The sequence below is a fragment of the Bufo bufo genome, chromosome 9, assembly GCF_905171765.1.
Source record: "Bufo bufo chromosome 9, aBufBuf1.1, whole genome shotgun sequence".
Classification (NCBI taxonomy): Eukaryota; Metazoa; Chordata; class Amphibia; order Anura; family Bufonidae; genus Bufo; species Bufo bufo.
The window spans coordinates 27,854,688-27,878,760 of NC_053397.1; the positions used below are offsets into that span (position 1 = coordinate 27,854,688).

The 24,073-nt window shown below is 43.1% G+C and overlaps 1 protein-coding gene across 4 annotated transcripts in view; it reads left to right on the top strand.

Annotated features, from left to right (window-relative positions):
- The window catches only part of PRICKLE2 (prickle planar cell polarity protein 2), a 254,775-nt gene that overhangs the window by 209,505 nt on the left and 21,197 nt on the right, over positions 1 to 24,073 (top strand). For all 4 annotated transcript variants that reach the window (XR_005774187.1, XM_040407100.1, XM_040407101.1 and 1 more), the window contains 4 exons: positions 1,739 to 1,852; positions 8,797 to 8,934; positions 12,285 to 12,488; positions 14,059 to 14,245. Coding sequence is in view for 3 of the 4 variants with exons in the window: in XM_040407100.1 (XP_040263034.1) it covers positions 1,739 to 1,852; positions 8,797 to 8,934; positions 12,285 to 12,488; positions 14,059 to 14,245 (643 nt within the window). In the remaining variant the exon portion in view is untranslated. The remainder of the gene's footprint in view (positions 1 to 1,738; positions 1,853 to 8,796; positions 8,935 to 12,284; positions 12,489 to 14,058; positions 14,246 to 24,073) is intronic.

Sequence of the window (24,073 nt, forward strand, 5' to 3'; positions counted from 1 at the left end):
GCAGACTGCAAAATACTGAAAAAAAGCCATACGGTCGTTTGCAAGAGGCCTTAGTGTTTTTTTCTTATAGTGTGCAAGCACGGCCACAACTGCAGGGTGGTCGTAACCATGGAAACAAGAAGTTTATAATGTGATGGAAAAATGAATCCAGCCAGCAAAGGAGGCAATATGGACAATCACAATACATTAGTAAGTGCCTTGTATTAACTTTCTCTACATGATAATTGCTATTTGCTGCAGTGAGACAACCCCTTTAAAGAAGCTCTGTCACCAGGATCAACCCTATTAAACCACACATACTGCCTGGTAGGGCTCATCATGCCGATTAAAACTATACAGTGATCCCTCAAGATACAATGGCCTCAGGATACAATATTTACAGCATACAATAGTCTTTTCTGGGCCATCGTAAGTTGAAACTGGACTCAACATACAATGTCTAAGACTCAGATTCAACCAATCAAGGCCACTTCCCTGGTAAATAGCTGGATTAGTTGCTAGTTCAGAGCTATTCCTGACTGAGGCACAGAGATATGCAGTGCGCATGTGACGATTTCACGCCAGTAACTGGCGCATGCGCACTGCATATCTCTGTGCCTCTGCCCACAGTGGGCAGAACACTGCGCGCATGCACGGGCCCAGCAGCGAGGCGCGAACGGCCTATAGAGAAATATGATGTCACAGAGCCACAGGGCTGGCCGGAGTTTACTGAGAGGCGGAGTTAGGAGCGAGTGAGGCGGGGGAACTTGGGCACTTTCAGCAAACTCTGCGCCCCTGGGCACATTTGCGACGGCTCATTAGCATATCATAAAAACTACTTTTTTGGGCGATTTGGATGATCTGAAAAAGGAAACAAAGTTACCAGCATCTATGTCATGTCTTTGTGTCCCACTACTATGTGATCGGTTTACAACCGGTCAGGTTGGTGACAGACTCCCGGTTCTGCACTGTAGCGGACACTACGGGCGCATGCGCAGTACATCTGCTACGTATATATGACTACTGTGCTTGCGCTGATACTGTAAGTCATGGCACAAGCATGGGATTACGCATTTCGTCTGGCTCTTTCAATAAAGATTAGGGGGAAGTGGCAATTGAGACACACGATCGGAGCTAAGGTGCACTGAGGGTGCTCAGGCTTGACCCTCAGTGCACCGAACACCTCATCTGCATAAAACTAACAATTTAAATTCATCTAAGAAATGTCTGCTTTTACTCAGCAGGATCAGCCCTACCAGGCATTGTGTCTGGTTTAATAGGATCCTCTTTAAGTACAGATTAAACCCCTTTAACTGCACATATCTTGGCCACCTGATGTTAAAGGTAAGACTCGGTAGTCAGATTACACTCTAAACACTCGCTACTTACGCTTTTTTTTCTTATATCGCTCGCCTAAAGCTTTCTGCTCTCGGCTCACACATAATAGATGCAAATTTCCGGACATTTTCAATGTTTTACCACCATTATTTGTCGATAGGCTTACTGAAAAACACTTAGGCTCCGCAGAGCTCGGTGATCTATTTTTCATGTGTGCTGATGGAAGGCAGCCTGATTTTGGGAAAAAGCGCTTTGTCTGTTCTAATCACAGTGGCCAAGAGGATTTATATTCGCTGGAAATGCGAAAACATTATTTAGGATTTTATTCCTTTCTTACTTGGTTCATTTTGAGCTTGAAAACTCTGAAAATGGGGCACCATTAAAAAAAGTGATGGCTAATCGCCTGTTCTTGTGTCCACAGGTTCACCAGTATTACAGCTGCTTACCCGAAGATAAAGTCCCCTATGTAAACAGCCCCGGTGAGAAGTCGAGGATCAAACAGCTTCTACACCAGCTGCCTCCACATGACAATGAAGTAAGTACCAATGGATCCAAAAAGTTTCCAGATCGTTCCGTAACTCCAGCAGTATTGTGGAGGAAAGTCATTTTAGTGGTCCACTCCCAACCAGCATCGGACTGAAGTCCCTTGGGCCCACCAGAAGAAATGATTCTGAGGGCCCATCCTCTGTGTACACAGGACCTGTTTTATTAGGGGTCCATTATTTTCAGAGCTGGGGCCCACCAATGGATCCTCTAGGGAGCCATGCTCCCACCTGTCTAGCTCTTTCTTTTCCACCTTTGGGCACATGATGGGCCAGCAAGAGCATGGTCAAGACCTGCACCAGGAAAAATCCATGTAAAATTTTTTTGTTTTCTTAGACTGATATTGATAGACTATCCTTATCTGTTCTGCAATGATCCTTTACTTGGCACCCCCATGATTAACTGAGTAAAGGGGGCACACTGCCCATGATTTACCCAGGCACAGTGCCATACAGTTGGTTGTGGCTGTGCCTTGTACTGCAGCTCAGTGCCATTCAATTGAACAAGACTGAGGTACAGAAGTAGGCTCACCCTCAACCAAATGTACGATGAATGGGATGTAACACTCATTGGAGCACCATGGCCCCTTAATTCAGATTATTGGCCTGGATGCCAAGAGTCAAACCTTCGCTCATCAGATATCAATCATCTCTCATCTAAGTACCGGAAAAACCCTTTAAAAGAGGATATCCCAAAATTCTGCAAACCCTTTACTATTACTGAACCTAACTAGTTAAGTCTAATGAGTTTTATCTTAAGGCTTATCACTGTAACAGTGGTCATTCACAGCCCAATATGATGCTATAGCCAAGAATTAGGCATTAGATCTATCACCGAAGATCAAATGTCTGTGATCACCTCATAGGAAACACTCCAGGAAACTCCTGGTATAATAAATGTGGATTAGTCATCACATTGGTATTGGAGTTGTGGATTAGTCGGCATACTATTAGGTCCTTGTGTAAAGAATGCAATGCTGCCCTTCTCTATGATCTCAATTGGACAATTTTTCTTCTTAGAAGGCCCCCTTATAATAAACAAATTACAGGGGGTCCTTCTACTGGAAACCCCCAGCTGTAACTTGTGTGGGAACCTGGCAGGAAGTGGGAACCTAGCAGGAAGTGTTCGGTTTCCCTGCAGCACCACTACAGGACAAATGCGGAATTACACCATTAAATACAATTGACTGTCCATACAGTGGACAAATGTGTTATGTTGTGTCCTCCGCTTTGTAGCCACTGTTGCTTACAGAAGAGGATCCCAAATGGGGGACCAAGAATAATGAGCATTGTCTCATGCTTGGGAAACATTATGGACCCGAAGTATCAAAATAGAGTCCAGAAACATAACTCCTAATGGCTGCTGTGGAGTCATTTGTACATGTGTGTTTTTCACATTGTCTTAGCACGGTCAAGTTATTTTTATGACTATTTTTTACAATGTCATTAAAATGCGAGATTTTCATGACTGTAATATTATTCGCCCCTTCCCGAGTGTTTGCAACTGATGATTAATAGGATCGCCTGTCCTGTCTATGAATTCCATATGTTTACAGTTTAGGGTTTACATTCCATTTAGGCTTGTCTATTAATATCTGGTTTTTATTACATGTGCATATTTGGGGAGGTTAAAGGTGGCTTCTTGACCCTTGGTCAGCTCAGTTGATTTGTTATGTGCATAAGTAAAAATTTAACAGAGCCATTTTTAGATAAATCAGCATGAACTGATCGGACGGTGAAGAACATTGCCGTATTTTCCTGTAATTTTAGAAAGTGATATTTGGTTACGTCTAATGAAAGAAAATACAGTTGTCGCTCATGTTTGTGTCTACTGAATTAAGTGACTTTTTGAAATGATTTGACTGGATATGTGATCACCTCCTGGCTTGTAGAATTAGGGGGGCAACGGGCCGGCGGTGTATGTATTGTGGTTCCCAGATCCCCGTATCACATTTTCCCTTTCCATTCCATATCCTCTTGTAACTCTCACCAGTTGTGGACCTTGGCAAAAAGATAATTGGGAAAAGACTGCTGTTGGGTCTGTGTCATCTTGGACGCTCACATCTGAGTAAACCTGGTCACATTCCAGAATGTAAATAAAGAATAGACTGGAGATCCTGCAAAAAGTTGGACTCGGATAAAAGCAAAAAAAAAAAAGATAAAATGAAAGATTGGAAATATGACTCGGAAAAATTATCTCCAACTGAGTTTCCATATGAAGTTTCTTCCTAAGGGTTAATTCATTTTTCGAGATCTTGGAATGAAATTAAGATAATTAAATTCAACCCATATGTTGGCGTTTTTGTGATATATTTTTTTTTGTGTGCATATTAATGTTAAATGTCTCAATTGCATTTTTAATTTTATCCATATGCTGCAAAGTAGTTTTTTTTTTTTGGAAGTGAAGAATTTTATATCTAAATATGTGTTTGTACGAAACATTTGTGAGAATACACGTAGGAATATCTTTGTCATCCTCAAATGCTATTAGAATTTAAGGTCAGAGCTTCTACCCATAAATATTACATCTCTGGGGTCTCATGATATAGAGATCTTGGAGGTTTTCCTAGCTTGGTTCAACCAGAGGATGAAACTAAGATCTCATGCACATAAACGTGTGTGGACCGTGCCCATGCTCCGGATAGCAGTCCGCAGTGCACAAGCACAGACTGTGTGGCCGCCGTTTGTGGATAAGGGCCGATCCGCAAGCTTCAGTCCACACCGCAAAAAATAGAACTTGGGCTTCCGCTCCGCATCTCTCCATATCTTGCAGATTGCGTACCCATTCAAGTTAATAGGTCTGCATCCAATATCGAACATTCAATTTTAGGTAGATTCCTCCAATCTTTGCTCCATTCTCAAGTCATATTTGGTTAGGTTTCGGGGGGTGTATGCCTCACACCTAGAATATGGCTCCTACATACTCCTAGATTTTAAGAAGAGACACCCAACCTTAGAATGTTTTAGTTTGGTAACAGAGCCATCTTCCTTAACTTAAAGATCTTCCATGTCACTAACTTGACCACCCTTGTGTAACATAAACCTATGTTTCTGTATGCCATGGGCAAAGGGTTACCTTATCCCCTTGATGTTGCTCCACAGGGGGGATCTCTTCACGTTCTCCACACAAGAACGTGTCAGTCAAACACCATACTTACGGTCCCACCTGTTAGAGTATTTGAAGCCTTGGTATTTGGCAGATATGAAGAGTCTAGAAAATGCTCAATTTTCGGAGAGGAGTCGGAGTACTGATTAGATACTGTGAAAACTCAAAAGACCACCTTTCAAAAAGATATTTCCTATGACGTAATATATATCATGCATACTGGCCATCTTCTATGAGACGAACAACACCCCCCCCCCCCCCCCACCACCACCACCACCACCTGCCTCGAAGACTTTGATACTTTTCAGTTGTCTCAAATAGGTTTCATTGTAGTTAAAAGGGTTTTCATGGCCAATCCTTAGCATAAGTCACCAATATCAGATCGGTGGGGTTCCCGGTAACCCAGCCAATCAGACTGCAACCTCTTCAGAGTATACTGAGCATAGCGGCATGCATTGTATAGTGGCTGTTCTTGGTGTTGAAGGTCAATCCCATTGAATGGCACAGAGTTGTAGGAAGCCTATGTGACTGATGGACGTGAGAGGCCACAACACTTGCCCGAGCACCACAGGCCTTCCAACAGCTGATCACCAGGAGTTAGAACTCCATCATCTCATACTGATGGACTATAACTCCCAGAAAAGCCCTTTAAATGAGCGGATCCACTAAATATCGTTTTTTGATGTTCAAACCTATCACAGTGATAAAAAGTGACGTAAAAGTCTCCTATATCTGTGTGTATTTTGTCTGCGGCCGTCCTTAGAAATGATCTATGACATCTGATTGGTGGTTATTTGGACAAGACACTAGCACATACTTGATGTAATTCTTGCACATTGTGGAAACACCCAGAACTAATGATGGTGTGACTATGATATTGGCCATAAGCAGCTGGGTTCTCTATTCCAGCCACAGTCTCTATCTGGAAATTGTTAGTATGAATCATTGAGAGACATTTTCTCAGCAGTGAAAGCCCGCATGATGTCTTATTGCAGCTGTATTTTCAATGCTTAGTGTCTCGAAACAGATTTGACTTTAAATTGATCCCTTGTTGGTTTAGACACATTGCCATGTGATACCAAATAAGATGCCTAATGTAGGTATTGTCTTTTTAACCCCCGATATGTTGGGAGGTGTGCTGAAGGCACAGATGCTTGAGTGAGTAGTTCCATGACAGCTGGAGGCCCACTATTTATCTAAGTCTGCTTCATTTACCATTTACCTAACCCACAAGATGCATTTCACCCATTGCCTACAGTGGTTGTCCTGGATTAATAAAACATGGTTGCTGTTTTTAAGAAAAAGTGCCACACTTCTTTGTTGTGTCTGATGTTCCCGCTCCTTTAATGAGAATGGTACTGAGTTTCTGTACCATATACAACCTGTGGTCACGTGTTGTGCTGTTTTTGACAGAATTTTTTATTTTTTGCTAATTCTGTATAACTTCTGGTTTGGACACATCCATTTGAGTTTGTGGGTCCAACAGCGGCAACTTGCTTGTGAAGGAAGCTGCTGGTTTTAGTCATGGACCCTATGGTGTTCAAAAGCCAAAGTCTATGAATTGAAGGGTCCCGAGCTACCCCCCATTCCTCCCTCATCACCTTATAGTACCCAAATCTGGCAGATGACAAGATGTAGCCTAGAGAGGGCATCCCAGGTTTGATTTATGATGTGCTTGATTTTTCCATTTATTGTCAAAATCAAGTCATGTTTTTTTTCCATTTTTGAAATAAATTTAGTCAGCGCTGAAGTCAGGTTGAAAAAATATCAAATACAAAATTCAGATTCCATTCATATCGATATTCACGTCTAGAACGAAACCATATCGAATGATCATTATAGGACCACAAGAAGGTGACCCCACATGTTATAATCATTGTCAAATGCAGGGTCTATAAAATAACAAAAAGACTTAAGTGAACTAGTCTAGGAGTCCTCAGGATCTCTTCAGATTTATTTACACCTTGCAATGGGATGCATCTATATAGCAATTAGAGCTAGAGCAATATAGGTGTTATGGTAACTTTTCCATGATTGTGGTAGTAGTAGTACACTGTACTTGAACAGAGCCTTAAGGGAAGACGTACACGAGTTGAGCTTGGTGGAAAGGAGTTGCATAAATCTAGCTTGGCATAGATGTGGAGAGGAACATCACACTGGGATTTCTGATTGATTATTCTATAAAACCCACAACAGCAGTCTTATTGATTATAAATATTTTGAGAGGCAGAAGAGGTCAGCACTCCCTGGTGGTGTTTAATGGTGTCCGAAGGGCAGTAAGCTCTGTAATCAATATAATAATCTGAGCACTCACCAGTGATCAGTTTCGATACCCTTCCTTCTTATTGAAGAAGGCCTGGGATGGTCTGATTAGGTTTTTAGGGACATGCTATACTCCCCTCTTCTTGTTGTAGGGGCCATGCTTCATACTTTTTTATATTGGCCCTTGACACTTTTTGGATCTGACCAGCTTTCAATAGACTACTGTCCGTTCTTCATCTTCATCATGAGAAAATGTAGACTCGGAAACAAGGATGTAGTCCCAGCTGATACATGAACAAGACCCAGCCAATTACAATACAGTATTTCATCTCCTCTCCTTCCTGACCATCTACAGTCATGGAAATAGATTGATCAAGACAAGCCAATTTGGACAATTTATTTTTATTTAAAGGGTTTCTTGGTTGATAACACGCATCCCCCTGCTCGGTCCCCCCGGGATCAGCTGTAATCTGTGGGGAAACTTGGCTGGAAGTGTTTAGTTTTCCTGCAGCACCCCCACAGGGAAAACTAAGCATTACACAGCGTCATTCAAATCAGTGGGCTGTCTGTGTAATGAAGGACAGGACGGGTCCTCCAGACAGAGGGAGACACTTTTTGTAATAGCTTTCCACTCTGGCCAAGAGATGAGGATCCGAAACAGAAGACCCGCCCTTTAGTTTTTAATAGGGTTTATGAATGACAATGGGTTTTCGAAACTAGAAAACCACGCTAATAACTGTGAGTTACCAGTCAATGTAAGACTGCACTTAGATCAGGTTAAAGGGGTATTCTGGTTATGTCAATGTATTCGTTATCCACAGAATAGGGGATAACTGTTAGATTGATGGGGGTCCTACCACCGCGACTTCCACCGCTCACTTGAACCCCATATCCCTTGGAACCAGTGGCCAGTTGGGCATGCGCGCAGCCGCTCCATTCATTTTGCTGTAGTTGGCTATGTCCAGAACTCCCATAAAGGGTTCATTCAGACGTCCGTATGCTGTCCGCAAAAATGCGTATCCGTTTTTTTTGCGTATTAGCTGCTGTCCCATTCACTTCTATGGGGCCCTTTTCTTCCATTGCATTGCTCGTCAAAATAAACTAAATATGTCCTATACTTGTCAGTGAAAATCAGGACATGACCCTATTGAAGTCTATGGATCAGCAAAAAATGTGTTGCAATCCGTTTTTTTGCGGACATGCTGAACTGTCCCCAAAAAAACGGATCCGCATTTTTGCAGACAGCATACGGCCGTCTGAATGAGCCCAAAAATGAATGGAGCAGTGCGCATGCTCCGTTCATTTTGGTGACCTCCATGGTGCAGGGGATCCCTGTTCTCATGATCGTTGGGGGGGGGGGGGCTACCAGTGGTGGAAACCCCAATGATCTAATAGTTATCCCCTGTCTTATGGATAGAGGATAATTCGCATAATGAGAATACCCCTTTATTGGTGATTATATTGCATTGCAATTGTGTTTTAGATTCATATTTTAGATTCAATTTTGATTTTGAGTGAGTCATATAATTGCAGTAGGTTCGAGAGCTGAAATCTTTCTCATTCTTGCAGGTTCGCTACTGCAATTCTCTGGATGAGGAAGAGAAGAGGGAGCTCAAGCTGTTCAGCAACCAAAGAAAACGGGAGAATTTGGGAAGAGGGAATGTCAGGCCTTTTCCCGTCACCATGACAGGAGCCATCTGTGAACAGGTAAAGCAGTGTGGTGTTTTATACCGCTATCTCCCTCCATATTTGATTACAGGACAGTAAATGATTTGGATCTGGCTCTTGTCCATTGGTTTGGACATTTGTGAGACCAAACAGCAATGTCTTCATTGCTTGCCAACCCTATCCATGGGCTGTATATGACTCAGCCCCATTCCCTTCAATGAATCTGAGCTTCAGTACCAGGCACTGCCCGTGGACAGGAGGGGCGCTGTTGCAGCCATGTTGTTCTAATCCTGTTCAACCCCATTGGCCATTTAGTTAATACTGGGTCTCTAATCTTAGGACCCTTTTACACAGGGGCCAATTATGGGGAACAAACGTTTATGCAGACGCTTGTTCCCGATAACTGCCCTGTGTAAACATGCCGCTGATCAACCAATAAACGCTTGTTTTGTCAGGTTTCATGTGGTACCAGATATATTCTTTTGGCAGCAGCACATCGCCACATGTTAGCAAGGATGTGCCGTTGACAATATGCAAACTGATTGGAGAATAAATGATCGTAATAAGGATCATTCCTCCCGCATTCACTTTGCATCGGGTTATGTGAAAGGCCCTTTTAAATGAGCACCGATTGAGTTGTACAGTATATCATCAATTGGCATTCGTTACTGGCCCATGTAACAGGAACCTTAGAATTCGAGGGTGATGATGATGGTGGTGGCGATAATGGAGTCTAAACGGTCTGTTTTGTATAGACGTGATGGGCGTCTTAGTCTACATTTTGGTTTCCGTTTGTGAGATCCGTTCAGGGCTCTCACAAGCGGTCCAAAACGGTTCAGGCCTCAAAATGTATTGTTGTACCTACCGTAATAAACCATCTTCATGCCTCCCAACTTTTGAAAAGCCCACGGAAGGACTAGGTTAGTGTTGCACATAGCGCGCCCCAATCCCGCTTAGCCCTCTTAGTGCCCCCACATATACCCCCTTTGTGTCCCCACAAAGTACTTATGTCTCCTAAGTGCCCCCTTAACAGTAGTTATGCCACCTGACTACATTGTCAAAGAGGTGTTATCATTTCTCTTTTCCCTACACACTCCAATCAGATGGTGTCAGACTGTGTAGGGACACAACGGGAATATGGTGGCACCCATACATTTCCAGGAGGGATACCAAAGGATGACGAAGTTTTAAGAAAAAATAATGTCCAGCGTTGTCCTTTTTCATGAAAATGCAAATATTTACTGAAAATATAATTGATCCTCTTTAACAAAATTAGAGGTATTCAAGAACGTTTAGGTGATCACTGTGAGGGTATAGAACAATGTTATATATCATGCTCCAGTAGGGTGTCACTTGACTCACCCAGGGGCTGTATACATATTTTCTGGATCCTTCCTCTTTTAGCGCTGTCACATTTACACATAAATTGGAAAAAATAATCTAGTTATCAAGTCATAAATTAGAGTCAGAGGCGACACGAGAACATTACTAAATGACCCGACGTTTTCTAAAGCCCATAATCTGCTTATATTACTTTTTCTAATTTAAAAAAAATATATATTCCGGCATTGCAATTAAAAACAATTTGCATAATGTGCGTAACAATGTATCAGAGCTGGGATTCTATAGTAAATCTGGTTTTATTTCATGCTGTTTTACCGCGGCGATCTCATTTCTGCTCCATCCGCAGTTTACCTTTTACTGCTCGGCACTGATATTATTGCAGTTTTACATTGGGTTTTATGACGGTTTTAATTACTTCTGCTCTATGGCGAAGGCCTCATCTGCTATACAAGCGACGAAGAGTTTAGTCACTGTTCCCGTTTTATTTCTCTATCCTTTTTAAGCGTCTTTTTTTTTTTTTTTTACATAAGAGCATTATTGCTTCCTCCTATAATCTTGGCATGTGAGACACTGACGTTCGAGCCTTCTTTATCGTATTTGGCCGGACAGGCCCCCTGAGGAAGATAAGTCCCGAGGCATCACATCCAGCGCGGCTTCGTAAGGCTAAGCAATTTGCGTTATTAAATGCAGACGCTCTGGATAAAAAAAAACAACAAAAAAACTAACAGCCTCCCTGGGAGCAAATTAATGACCTGTACGGCTAAATAATGAGAAATACAATTGTGTCAGCTTGAGCTGGATCCTAGTGCATTCATGAAATCTACAGCATGGCCGCTGAGCCTGCTGCCAATAAAGCCTTCTCATGGAATAAGAGATGAACGATTCCTTTGAGAGCGGTCATATGTTGATTTTTGCAAGGTAACTCCACCAAAAATAAAAAACGTGTAATGTTTGGAAAGAGATAGACTCCTCCGGATATCATTGAGCAAGTTGATAATATGAACCAGTTACTGTTATTTTTAAAGGGCTTTCTGGGCAGTTAGTTTTATTCAAAATAAATTGGTCAAAAAGGGTTAAAAATGTAAAGGGGTTGTCTCACTTCAGCAAATGGTATTTATCACGTAGAGAAAGTCAGTAAAAGGCACTTACTAATGTATTGTGATTGTCCATATTGCCTCCTTTGCTGGCTGGATTCATTTTTCCATCACATTATACACTGCATGGTTTACGACCGCCCTGCAGTCCAGTAGCGGTGGTCGTGCTTGCGCACTATAGAAAAAAGCCCCGGCCTATGTGCGCTCCTATGGGTCCCGGCCACCAGAGTGGTCAGAGCTTTTTTTTTGCATAGTGCACAAGCACGACCACCACTGCTGGATCGCAGGGCGGTCGTAACCATAGAAACTAGCGGTGTATAATGCGATGGAAAAATGAATCTAGCCAGCAGAGGAGGCAATATGGACAATCAAAATACATTAGTAAGTGCCTTGTATTCACTTTCTCTACATGATAAATAGCATTTGCTGAAGTGAGAGGACCCCTTTAAAAAAAAAAGCTTGTTGATATTCCGCCATTACTCCAATCCCCACTGCATTCCGCTTCTTGTCCTGCCTCTGATTAGCAAAGACGGAGAATTGTTGGAGGTGGCTAGAGCTTCTTTGTTATTTTTAACCCTTTCTGACCTGTTTTTTCTTTTTCATTTGCTGTGTCTTTAAATGGTGTTCATACTGTTTATTAATATGCAGAGCATGGTTGTTCTCTTGCGCCACGGGCCGTACCCTTTTTCAATATGGCTCTGTAGAGATATGGCCCCAGAAGCCATGATCGGTGAGAAATCACATGGTAGTTAGCCCCGAAGCCTGAGAACGTTATAGGTGTTCCCCTCCCTGGTTGTCCAGGTCAGTTTATAGTTTGATCGGGTTCATGAGGTCCACACACTATTCCATTTTTAATAGTTATATATCATCGGTGAATGAGAGGCCGCTATGAATAGGAATTAATTTCTGCTCCTCCTATGTTTATAACCGTGGTTGCCTCTTGCTTTGCAGTGTGGAGGACAGATTAATGGAGGGGACATAGCCGTCTTTGCCTCTAGAGCCGGGCACGGCATTTGTTGGCATCCGCAGTGTTTCGTATGCACGATATGCAATGAACTGCTGGTCGACCTTATATACTTCTATCAAGATGGGAAGATCTACTGCGGCAGACATCATGCTGAGTGCTTGAAACCCCGATGTGCAGCTTGTGATGAGGTGAGTGGGGATCAGCGCAGTCTCTATCCGTATCTTTACACCACTTTGCCCGTGTTTGCCGGTCCTCTCTTTGGAGTGGTCAAGCAGTGCGGCCTCTATACTCAACCTGTGATTTCACTTCCATTGCTCACATGGCCTTTATACCCCTTTCCAGTGAATGAGATTGAGCTGCAATACCAAGCACAAGCACTGTGCAACATATGAAACTTTTTTTTAAAGTGCTCCGTATTGCCCATGGAAATCGGTGCCTATTTTAGGTGTCCCCCTTATCTATTACCTTCTTATGACCTAACAGGGCTCGTAAAAAAAGGAGATGACCCGAGTGAAAAACCTCCTAGAAGAGATCACTGTCTACAAGCCGTTGTAATATCCTCTCATTGTTTTGTTGTGAAAGGAACACACCCTGTTCAACTAGTGTAGGACCTCAGGGGTGGAGCATATATATTCTGTTTATGCTCCGCCCCTGCACTAGCTATATAATGCATTAGTTTAACCTAGAGTGTTCCTTTAAAAAACTTATCAGCTTCATCCATTAATGGATTTCCTGAACACCAAGCAAAAAATAAAAAATAGCAAAATAGAACTTTTAAAGCACTTGGTAGAAGAGGCCGGCACTAGGACTTTCATGTATCGAAGATTTTGAGAATTTTGTGTCTGAGCGCTGGTCAGGAATATTCTTCCACATTTCACTCAGCCATATAATAACTCATGTCATTGGTGAAAAAAATACTCCTGTTTCACAAAATTCTCCATTATTGAAAGGTTTTGCTATTCCCTGCAGCAGGTCGCGCACTACATCAGTATTGATCTGTGGTGTGTTATGGTGTATAAATGCCCACGGGTCGCAGTCTACACAGCTGTACTGGGAAATTCTTCACTTGATATATGTGCTGGTGAGATGGTGAGAAATAGCCGCTGTCTTTTCTCACCTCCGAATGTTACAGCTCGCCCCCGAATCTGTCCCTCGATAGGATAAAGCAGGATTAAGCAGAGCCCCGGGGACATGTGCTGAGGACTTTTTTTGTGTATTGAGGTTTGTGGTTTCTCCCTAAAGTGAAATGTGTCAGTGGAATGAAAAATAAAGTGATGTTTTGATGAGAGCTGTAAATTCTAGCATGACTGCTGATTGTGTGGGGAGATATAAGGAATTAATAAAAAAAATATCCATAGTAAGTATAATAATAATAGTAATAGTTACAATAATAGTAATAATAATAATGATTGTGGAAGTGAAATTTCACAGTTTTCAGACACAGAGCTCCCTGCATAGACATAGCATTAAATTATAAATTCAGGCTACCTGCAGCCGCCACTAGAGGGAGCTTTGGAGCTTACTGCATGCAGTTTATACATTGAACTCAATAATGTAACAGTATGCGGTAAACACTCTAGCTCTATCTACAGCCAGAATGTTATCTTTTTTTACTTTATGTCTATGCAGTGTATTTGGGGTCCTGTAACAAAAACAATGGAGCTCCAACCACTATAAAGCTAAAGGTGCATCCTTAATTATGTGTTTCTGACTATTATCTTATCGGTTTGTTGATCCTGATTGCTGGTCTTCTGTTAGATTATTTTTGCAGACGAATGTACAGAAGCGGAGGGAAGACACTGGCATATGAAACACTTTTGCTGCTTTGAATGTGAAACAGTGCTTGGTGGTCAGAGATACATCATGAAAGAAGGACGTCCGTACTGCTGTAACTGCTTCGAGTCCTTATATGCCGAGTATTGTGACACCTGTGCACAGCATATAGGTAAGAGTCATCATGGACTTGCGTGTTCTCTATATATCAGATTTTGCTATTTTTACATATACTCATAGGCTGGTGATACAAAATTAGAGATGGTATTCAAGAAAACGAATCAAGTCCTGCCCCATATGAAAGTGCACAGCAGAAAAAAATGAATCATCAAGTACTTACCTAGATAGTCCATTATAGGTGGCAGTGGATAGAGTTTTCTTTCTTTCTTCTGGAGAAGAGCTTCAAAGCCTGTGGCTGACACATTAAGGGAGAATTTGGGCTCAAGGTGCACCAAGAAAGTGACATACATGCCTTGCACCACTTTATATGTTTTAGGCACTTCTTTGTACCAGGCAAAGGGAGTGACTTAGGGGTCAAGGTGGGGTGATTTAACTGGAAGGGAATGTGTAAAAATGACCAAGCATAAGGATCCAAGCGGCTTCTAAAAGAGCCAATTCTGATGGATAGGAGACTTGGCTACAGCATCTACCAAAAGTGGTCCAAGGAAGGACAACTGGTAGAGAAGCAACAGAGTCAGAGAACCTACACTAATAGAGTCAGCACTAGTAGTGCCAGCCAGAGAGCCCTCACTAATAGTGTCAGCCAGAGAGCCCTCACTAGTAGTGTCAGCCAGAGAGCCCTCACTAATAGTGTCAGCCAGAGAGCCCTCACTAATAGTGTCAGCCAGAGAGCCCTCACTAATAGTGCCAGCCAGAGAGCCCTCACTAATAGTGCCAGCCAGAGAGCCCCCACTAATAGTGTCAGCCAGAGAGCCCTCACTAATAGTGTCAGCCAGAGAGCCTCCTCTAGTAGTGTCAGCCAGAGAGCCCCCACTAGTAGTGTCAGCCAGAGAGCCCCCACTAGTAGTGTCAGCCAGAGAGCCCCCACTAGTAGTGTCAGCCAGAGAGCCCTCATTAATAGTGTCAGCCAGAGTGCCCTCATTAATAGTGTCAGCCAGAGAGCCCCCACTAGTAGTGTCAGCCAGAGAGCCCTCATTAATAGTGTCAGCCATAGAGGCCCACTAATAGTGTCAGCCAGAGAGCCCCACTAATAGTGTCAGCCAGAGAGCCCCACTAATAGTGTCAGCCAGAGAGCCCTCACTAATAGTGTCAGCCAGAGAGCCTCCTCTAGTAGTGTCAGCCAGAGAGCCCTCACTAATAGTGTCAGCCAGAGAGCCTCCTCTAGTAGTGTCAGCCAGAGAGCCCTCATTAATAGTGTCATCCATAGAGCCCTCACTAATAGTGTCAGCCAGAGAGCCTCCTCACTATTATACCTACTATAAATGGAAAAAAAAATAGAAGCTCTTTGTGCACATTTTTGATCAAACGTGTGTTGGGCCCATCTACCAGGCATCAAGGTGGCTTCTGCAGATGGGTCCCTAACACTAACATGCTGCGACACCAGTGCAATACTACACTGTATGCTGCGACACCAGTACAATAATATCCTGTATGCTGCTACATCAGTACAATAGACTACAGACTTGTACACCATGCTACACCAGTACAATAATGCACTAAGTGGGTCATTTATTATGACCGTGTTTTAGATGCCGGTGTTAATAAGCTCTTTAGCTGGCGGTAGATCTGCACCAGAAATATGCCTAATATAGGTGCATTTCTGATAGTAAATGACCCCCTAAATGCTGCTCGACGAGTACTATCTGCTACTCTAACAGTACTACTACACCAGTGCAATACAACACTGTATGCTGCAACACCAGTGCAATACTACACTTTTATGATGCTACACCAGTGCAATACGACACTGTATGCTGCGACACCAGTGCAATACTACACTGTATGCTGCGACACCAGTACAATACTACACTTTTATGATGCTACACCAGTGCAATACGACACTGTATGCTGCGACACCAGTGCAATACTACACTGTATTCTGCGACACCAGTGCAATACTACACTGTATGCTATCAATCCACCTATAAACATAGGGCTATAGAAGGGTACGTGGAACATGTGCCACACTACTCCAATATAAACACGCACCACTAAATAATAGAAAATGTAATACTCTTTATTTATGCCATAAATAACAAATCATAATGACATCAATGCTGTTAAAAAAGGGATCCTACGCAGAAGCAACTACTAAGTCAAGCATCCAAAAAGCAATACATACATATAAAATATCGTAGCAAATCCACCAATCGGGCCAAAGACATGTCATTAGGGCTAAGGTCCATTTAAACAATGTCAAAACAGTACAAGGACTGCATAACAGGCTAAGTGCCGCAGTGGATAATAGGTCAAAGCAATATAAAGTACAGACCGCAAGATGGTGCAGACTCCAGTGACTCCCAGACGCGCGTTTCACCCGGCGGCTTCTTCCAGGGGGCGACACCAGTGCAATACTACACTGTATGCTGCGACACCAGTGCAATACTACACTGTATGCTGCGATACCAGTGCAATACTACACTGTATGCTGCGACACCAGTGCAGTACTACATTGTATGCTGTGACACCAGTGCAATACTATACTGTATGCTGCCACACCAGTGCAATACTATACTGTATGCTGCCACACCAGTGCAATACTACACTGTATGCTGCCACACCAGTGCAATACTACACTGTATGCTGCGACACCCGTGCAATACTACACTGTATGCTGCGACACCAGTGCAATACTACACTGTATGCTACGACACCATTGCAATACTACACTGTATGCTGCGACACCAGTGCACTACTACACTGTATGCTGCGACACCAGTGCAATACTACACTGTATGCTGCCACACCAGTGCAATACTACACTGTATGCTGCCACACCAGTGCAATACTACATTGTATGCTGCAATACCAGTGCAATACTACACTGTATGCTGCCACACCAGTGCAATACTACACTGTATGCTGTGACAGCAGTGCAATACTACACTGTATGCTGCAAGCAAACAAAGAAAGGTATGGCAGCACAACATTTCACATACAAACAATAAAACTGAAAAAAATGGATCATTCTAATTTAAAGTGGTATTATACCTACTATAAATGAAAAAAAAAATAGAAGCTCTTTGTGCACATTTTTGATCAAACGTGTGTTGGGCCCATCTACCAGGCATCAAGGTGGCTTCTGCAGATGGGTCCCTAACACTAACATGCTGCGACACCAGTACAATAATATCCTGTATGCTGCTACATCAGTACAATAGACTACAGACTTGTACACCATGCTACACCAGTACAATAATGCACTAAGGGGGTCATTTATTATGACCGTGTTTTAGATGCCGGTCTTAATAAGCTCTTTAGCTGGCGGTAGATCTGCACCAGAAATATGCCTAATATAGGTGCATTTCTGATAGTAAATGACCCCCTAAATGCTGCTCGACGAGTACTATCTGATACTCTAACAGTACAGAAATAGTGAAAAATGAAAGTGTACAAGCTGCCAGCGTAGAAATACAAGCCAGCATCAAGTGGAGCCACAAGTCCCACTCACCGTGCGCACTGCTGTCTGCTCCTACACCTCAGCTCCTACTTACAGCTCCCCCACTGCTCCATCTCTGCCTCCCCTGTGAAAGGCCAGCAGAGCCTACAAGCAGCCGAAACATATTCACCGAGGATAGTGTTGCACACGTCCACTGTGGGTCATGAAGAGGCAGCAATGCGGGCACATATGAACATGGGACCAACACAGCTGCCAAGTGCACATGTAACAGGTCAGCCGGTGTCATAGGTGCAAATCTGCTGACAGATGCCCTTTAACTGTATTTCTTGCTTCTTGCCTTATATTCATGAACCAGGTAGCTCAGGATGAACACTACTGCAATTTGCACCTTCAAAATACAGTAATAGCGCAGTGCTTGGCACTTGGGAGAATAATGTCCCTTATGGCTTTTCAATAGGACTCACCCCAAATGCCTGTTAATGTGGGAGGTCTTTGGAAATTATTTTAAAAAAATTGAGATATTTAACATACGGTATATTTTAATTTAATATATATCATATAAAAAAAAAATTAAAATGTATATTATCTCCTCGCAATGATCGTCCGGTCGTATACGTTATAAGATAGGATCAGCGCACAGAGTCCCAGTGATATAATGGTATATAAAACGTCCCAGCGGCTAATGGTAAATGTGCTGCATTAACTCCCCGGTTGTCAGGAGGGCTCGTCATATTACAGCCGAAACCCCTCATGAGATCCAGTGACACATGGCGGGGGAGGGTCGGCGATAATGGCGACGCATGGCCACTTGTGTCAGCAGTTACTATATCTCACCATTAGTACTGACAGCATTTCGCAGTTACCTTGTTGCCAAGGGGGGAATTATTTTGTTGGACTGAATACATTAGCTCTCCGCGGATCCTGGCTTCTATAAATACAGCGCGATGTGCTTGTTGCTATGGTAGCAATGCACGGAGATATAGGAAATCTCGGATATGTCGGAGCTGCGTTGCACAGGTCCCTAATCTTTGGCCTCGTTTTTTATATTTTTATTTTTTTTCCTATATTAAATTCTTATCAGATTTTCCCTTTCACAGCCGCCGGGCTCCGAAATAAGTGCGTCATTTTGGAGCCTCTGATATGTGGTGTCAATGTGAACATGTCCGGGTCTGACACCACAGCCAGTACTAGATCTATCTCCCCACGGACATGGATGTCACGTTAAAGGGGTATTTTCATATTGATGGCTTATGGCTAGGATAGGCAATCAATGTCAGATAGATGCGGGTCCCACTTCTAGGACCCGCTCCTATCTCCAGAACGGGAGGCACCTCTATGGGAGTTCTGAAAAAATAGCCAAGCACTGGCTCAGCTATTTCTGCCGGTTCCATACTGGCGAACGGAGAGGTGGGCGTGCAAACCCGGTGTGGTCTCCATTCACCACTATGGGACTTCCGAAAATGGCACCCGCTCAGCTATTTTCAGAACTCCCATAGTGATGAATAGAGAGCACGTCGCACAAACACTGTGTGCTCGCCTTCATTTAAAGGGGCACCGTTCTCTGAATAGGAAGGGGTCCCAGAGGTGGGACCTGCACTTATCTGAAATTGTTGGGAATACCCCTTTATTATTAATGTGCATAGAAGGCAAATAAATTAGAGCTTGTGAGATATTAGAAAATCATGGCTGCTTTCTTCCAGAAACAGCGCCACATCTGTCCAAAGTCCGTGACTGATATTGCAGCTCAGTTCCGCACACAGGGATGTAGCTGAGCTGCAATGACAGACACAGTCCATTCTGGAAGGAAATAATTTCTTACAATCTTATTTAGGAGAGTAACTTTTGCATATTTTAAGGTGTTGTCTGAGTTAAAATAAAAATTTTGAAATGGCAAGGATGGGGTTAAAATGATAAAAAAAAAAAAAAAGCTATACTTACCAGGTTCGATACCCCAGCGCCGCTACTCTGGTCCTCCCAGCTGCATTTTGTTTCCACTGGCTGCAGAGGTGGTGTACATGTCTACGGCATGTGACAATCACTGGCCTCAGCGGTCTGATGCTGTTTACTGCTGAGGACAGTGATTGGCTGCAGAGGGGATGTACATGTCTACGGCATGTGACAATCACTGGCCAGAGCGGTCTGATACCGTTTACCGCTGAGGACAGTGATTAGCTGCAGGAGTCACATGCGGTTTACAGGCACGCCACTGCTGCAGTCAAGAAGATGCAACTACAGGGGCGTGGAGGATTGGAGCAGTGGCGCTGGAGTGGAGGGGATTTGAACCGGTATAACCTGCTTTATTATATTAGCCCCATCCCTGTCATTTAGAATTTTTTGTAAAGGGGTATTCACATCTGGCATATCGATATGGAAAGGAGGCAGCACATGTTAAAGCCACACTTAAATTAGGGCATTTAAGATACACTCTGGTGTTCTGAATCAATGTACCCTCCGGGGGTTAATATCCACGCGTGGTTGAGAGACTGAACACTGACACAGAAGTTGGTCAAAGCAATCTCACTCTCACTTTTATTACATGAGGTAAGCATGTATATATCGTCAGAAAAGGGCAGTCCTCACTAAATACACAAACCATTGTTTCATTGGTCAAAGAGAAAAAGAGATAAGAGAAACAGAGATAACACTCTTAACATCTGCGCAGTGGGTACCACCTTGGAATGTTAAGCTAATGTAAACATCTAAGGGTTTCCATTTTGTAATGGTGGACAGTCTAACAATACTACTGCATACGTCAAAGAGGTGCTTCTCTATAGGCAGTGAACAACATATATCATCAAGTCATATGATTGGTTTACACATTCCACCACACTCCATGGGACACCTGCAGAAAGGTGAGAAATCAGACACTGCCCAAAGCACAGCCCTTTGCCACCCTTCCTCACCTCTCCGGCTTGAGACAAAGAGAGGGGTGGGAGGGAGGCACTTGGAAGAGAAAAAGTTTAACTCATTACAGTCCTAGATATACAAAAAATATAGAATAAAATCTTTAACAGTAAAATTCACATATCTTTAACACACATATGCGGCATCCTCTTCGTTTACTCCTATGGGACTTTGGAAAGTCAGCTATTTTAGGAAGTCCCATAGCTGTAAGTGAGGAAGGCTGTGCTCTCTATTCATGGCGGCGCCCAGTTTTTGAGAGAGGAACAGTTCCCAGAGGTGGGAGCCGCACCTATCTGACAATTATGGCATATCCTCTTGACATGCCATAAATATCTAGTAGGGAATATCCCTTTAACACTTAATTCTCTTTAAGTCATACTCTGTTTTTAACGGCATTGCCCCCAGTACAAAAAAAAAGAAGGGAGTGTCGGGAGGCCCACATGCATGTAAGCTGGTCAGCCGACCCTGTTGAAAGAGACGGGTCTGAACGACACCCAGAAACATGCATGGCGTCCTCCACGCGCTGAATTCCTTAGGACCAACCTAGAGTGGCAGTGCATCCTGTTTATAGCCGATAAGAGTTCCTTGGTCACGTCGCGGTCCTCTAGACCAGGAGGTTCAGCTTTTGGAAATGGAACCATCTTGATGGTAAGAAATAGCACTCCAGCCGTATAAACCCTGTAATCTCAGGGAGCCACGGAATGGTTCAGGTTATCAAGTACAGATTTACCAGTCAGTGTTCGGCTTCCTGCGGCATCAGATGTTCTTATCGTTCTTCTTACTCCTCCACGCCTTAACGCTTAAAATAAGCTCATGAGCAGATCACTCGCAGCTCCGATCCCCGGGATCTGATAAACTGCCTGGCATATCAGTCTAGGGATTAACACCAGGAAGGGCCGTGTATTTTTGTGTGTGCTAATAGTAATAACAGCAGCCCGCTGTGACACTCATCCACGTCCCTACGGAGAAGAAACGGGAGGGTAAATACTGCCTTTTCTAGTAATTTTAGCAGCGCACAGAATATATACAGATACAATTATCATCTCTTTAGATTTAGGCGAACAGCTTATTGGGCCAAAAATATAAAAAATAACCCCTCAATGTTTCGTTTTCTTGGTCCCAGTTCGGGGATATAATTCAGTTCTTGAATTCAATTCAGTCGGTAGATCTCTTCATATTTCAGCTGGACATATATGCTAGATTTTCATCGGGGCCGCCTGACAGTCATATGTGTGGAAGTCTCCGGTCTTGAGCGAATCAATTCATACAAACTGAACTGAGTTTGGAGATCTTGAGCACCGAGGAGCTGCCCTCTTCTGCTTGATTGACAGGACCAGACATCTCACGCCTGCACCGCTGCTCCAAGTAGCTGTCCAAGCACCGAGGCTCTGCTTCTGCTGCTACCTGATCAGCAGTGGTGCATGCGCCGCTACTCTGAAGTGTAGAGGGTGCCCATCCCCTATCAGTCAAGAACTCTGTTGGACGAATGAATCGATGCGTACAAATCGGTTTGATCATCTCTACTCCAACCCCTACTTCAATGTCCGGATAAGAATTGGGCTTTTAGATTTCCACATTACAATCCATTTATTTTCAAAAAGATTCAAAAAGATAAGCTGGTGCCAGAGCAGGCATTGGTTAATCTCCCGAACACACGAGCCACGCATGTATGTCAATAGAAAGGTTATGGGTAGCAGTAAAGTGGTATATTATTTTGCTGGGTCAAAAAAATTCTTAAAAACATATAGTCAGAAATTGTTGAGTGACCAAAGCCTTAAAGGGTTATACCCATTTCAGACATTGGTGGCATATCGATAGGATGTGCCACCATCTCATATAGCCGCGAGTCCCATCTCTGGGACCTGCTCCTATCTTTGGAACGGGGCCCCCAAAGCAAAGGAGAGCACATGCATGCATGCCATGATCTCCATTCACTTCCATGGGAGTTCTGAAGATAGCTGAGTGAGCGCATTTGGCTATTTTCGTTACTCCCATAGCTTGGGAAGGTGGTCGCGCTTTCCTTTACTTTGGGGGTCCCGTTCTAGAGATATTAGCTGGGTCCCTCACCTGTCTGACATTGGTGGCATATCCTATCGATATGCCCCCAATGTCTGAAATGACATTAAGGCCCTTGATCAATCTGGTCAACCACTTTTTGGAAGCACATACTGTCTTTTTTGTCTTACAGATATTTTTTTCTCATCAGTGGTGTATGTACTGTATGGTGAGCGTTGATCAGGATAAACCTTCTCGTGATGGTCATAGACATGTTCCAGTTCCAGTAGAAGGCACGGTTCATGCAAGACTTAATGGTGCCGTTTTTGAAACTGATAATGAGCCCTTGATGAAAACCATATTGCGCCATTTATCAACGAAATTGTCCATGACTTGCTCAATATGTATATCCAAGCACTTGAAAAACGACCCATCATGTAGGAGTGATTACGCACCTACGCGGTCACCTACGTCAGATTTTGTATACTTGTTTTGGTCCTAGGAGGCAGTACGGACAGATCAGGTTTTTTGGATAAATACACAGGATAAATAGGGATCATTTGGCCCACCCAGCTTGATTTCTCTCTACTTCATGCAAGTCCTATAAAAGTCTTTGATCTTAGGCCTCCCTTTCTAAACAGTAATTGCTCACATTTCTAAGTGTCACCTCCAGTCATTTTCACAGCATGGTCTATTGTTGACTTTTCCTTTGAAAAACACTTTCCCATCTGTGTTTTTTGGAAGTATCTTTTACATCCTGCCCTTGCTTTTCTTTATTAGTGAGAAAACAGTGTCGGACATTTTATCTCTAGGGCATATGGCTGCCATTTGTAAGGGGAAGGGGGCGAGAGAAAAAGAAGTTTTGCAGGATTGTGTAATGTTTCAAGATGTTTAGTGACTGTCAATTTCCTATTAGATTCAATTGATTCCATGGGACCCGGCTAAAGTATCTTAACCCAGTGCACCTGGAGTATAGATTCTGTCCCAAATTCTTCCGTTGTTCTTTTATCCTATTGTATACATAAGTCAAACAGAAGACATGATCATTATCTCATCTTAAGTAAGCAAAGGTCATTTTACACCGGTGCTGAGACGTGTTCCTTATCCCCGTTTCCTGTCTGCATTGCCTCCTTTGTAATTGGGTTCATTTTACAAAAATTGTCACTTCTGCTTAAATTTATTAAATGGTGCAGAAAGGTCTTTGCCATGTGCCATAGTCATAGAAATATTATGTAACATATAAGCAATATGTCAGACACGAGACCACCTCTTACAAATATTTAACTTTTTCCAAAAATAAAAAAATAAGTGTAATTTCAACAAAAAGAAATCACATGCAAGTTACTGTGACTCTGGACTCTGCTGAATGAGCCAAAACAGAGCACTACTCTGTAGGAGCGGTTCCCTGTCTGGTCAACTGGAGCCATTCTTGTATGACATAGGCGACCATTCATCTTCTTTTGGTGCAGGACTAATGCCTGGGTGGCCAGGAATGTTGGGAGCAGGACCTGGGGTGATCAA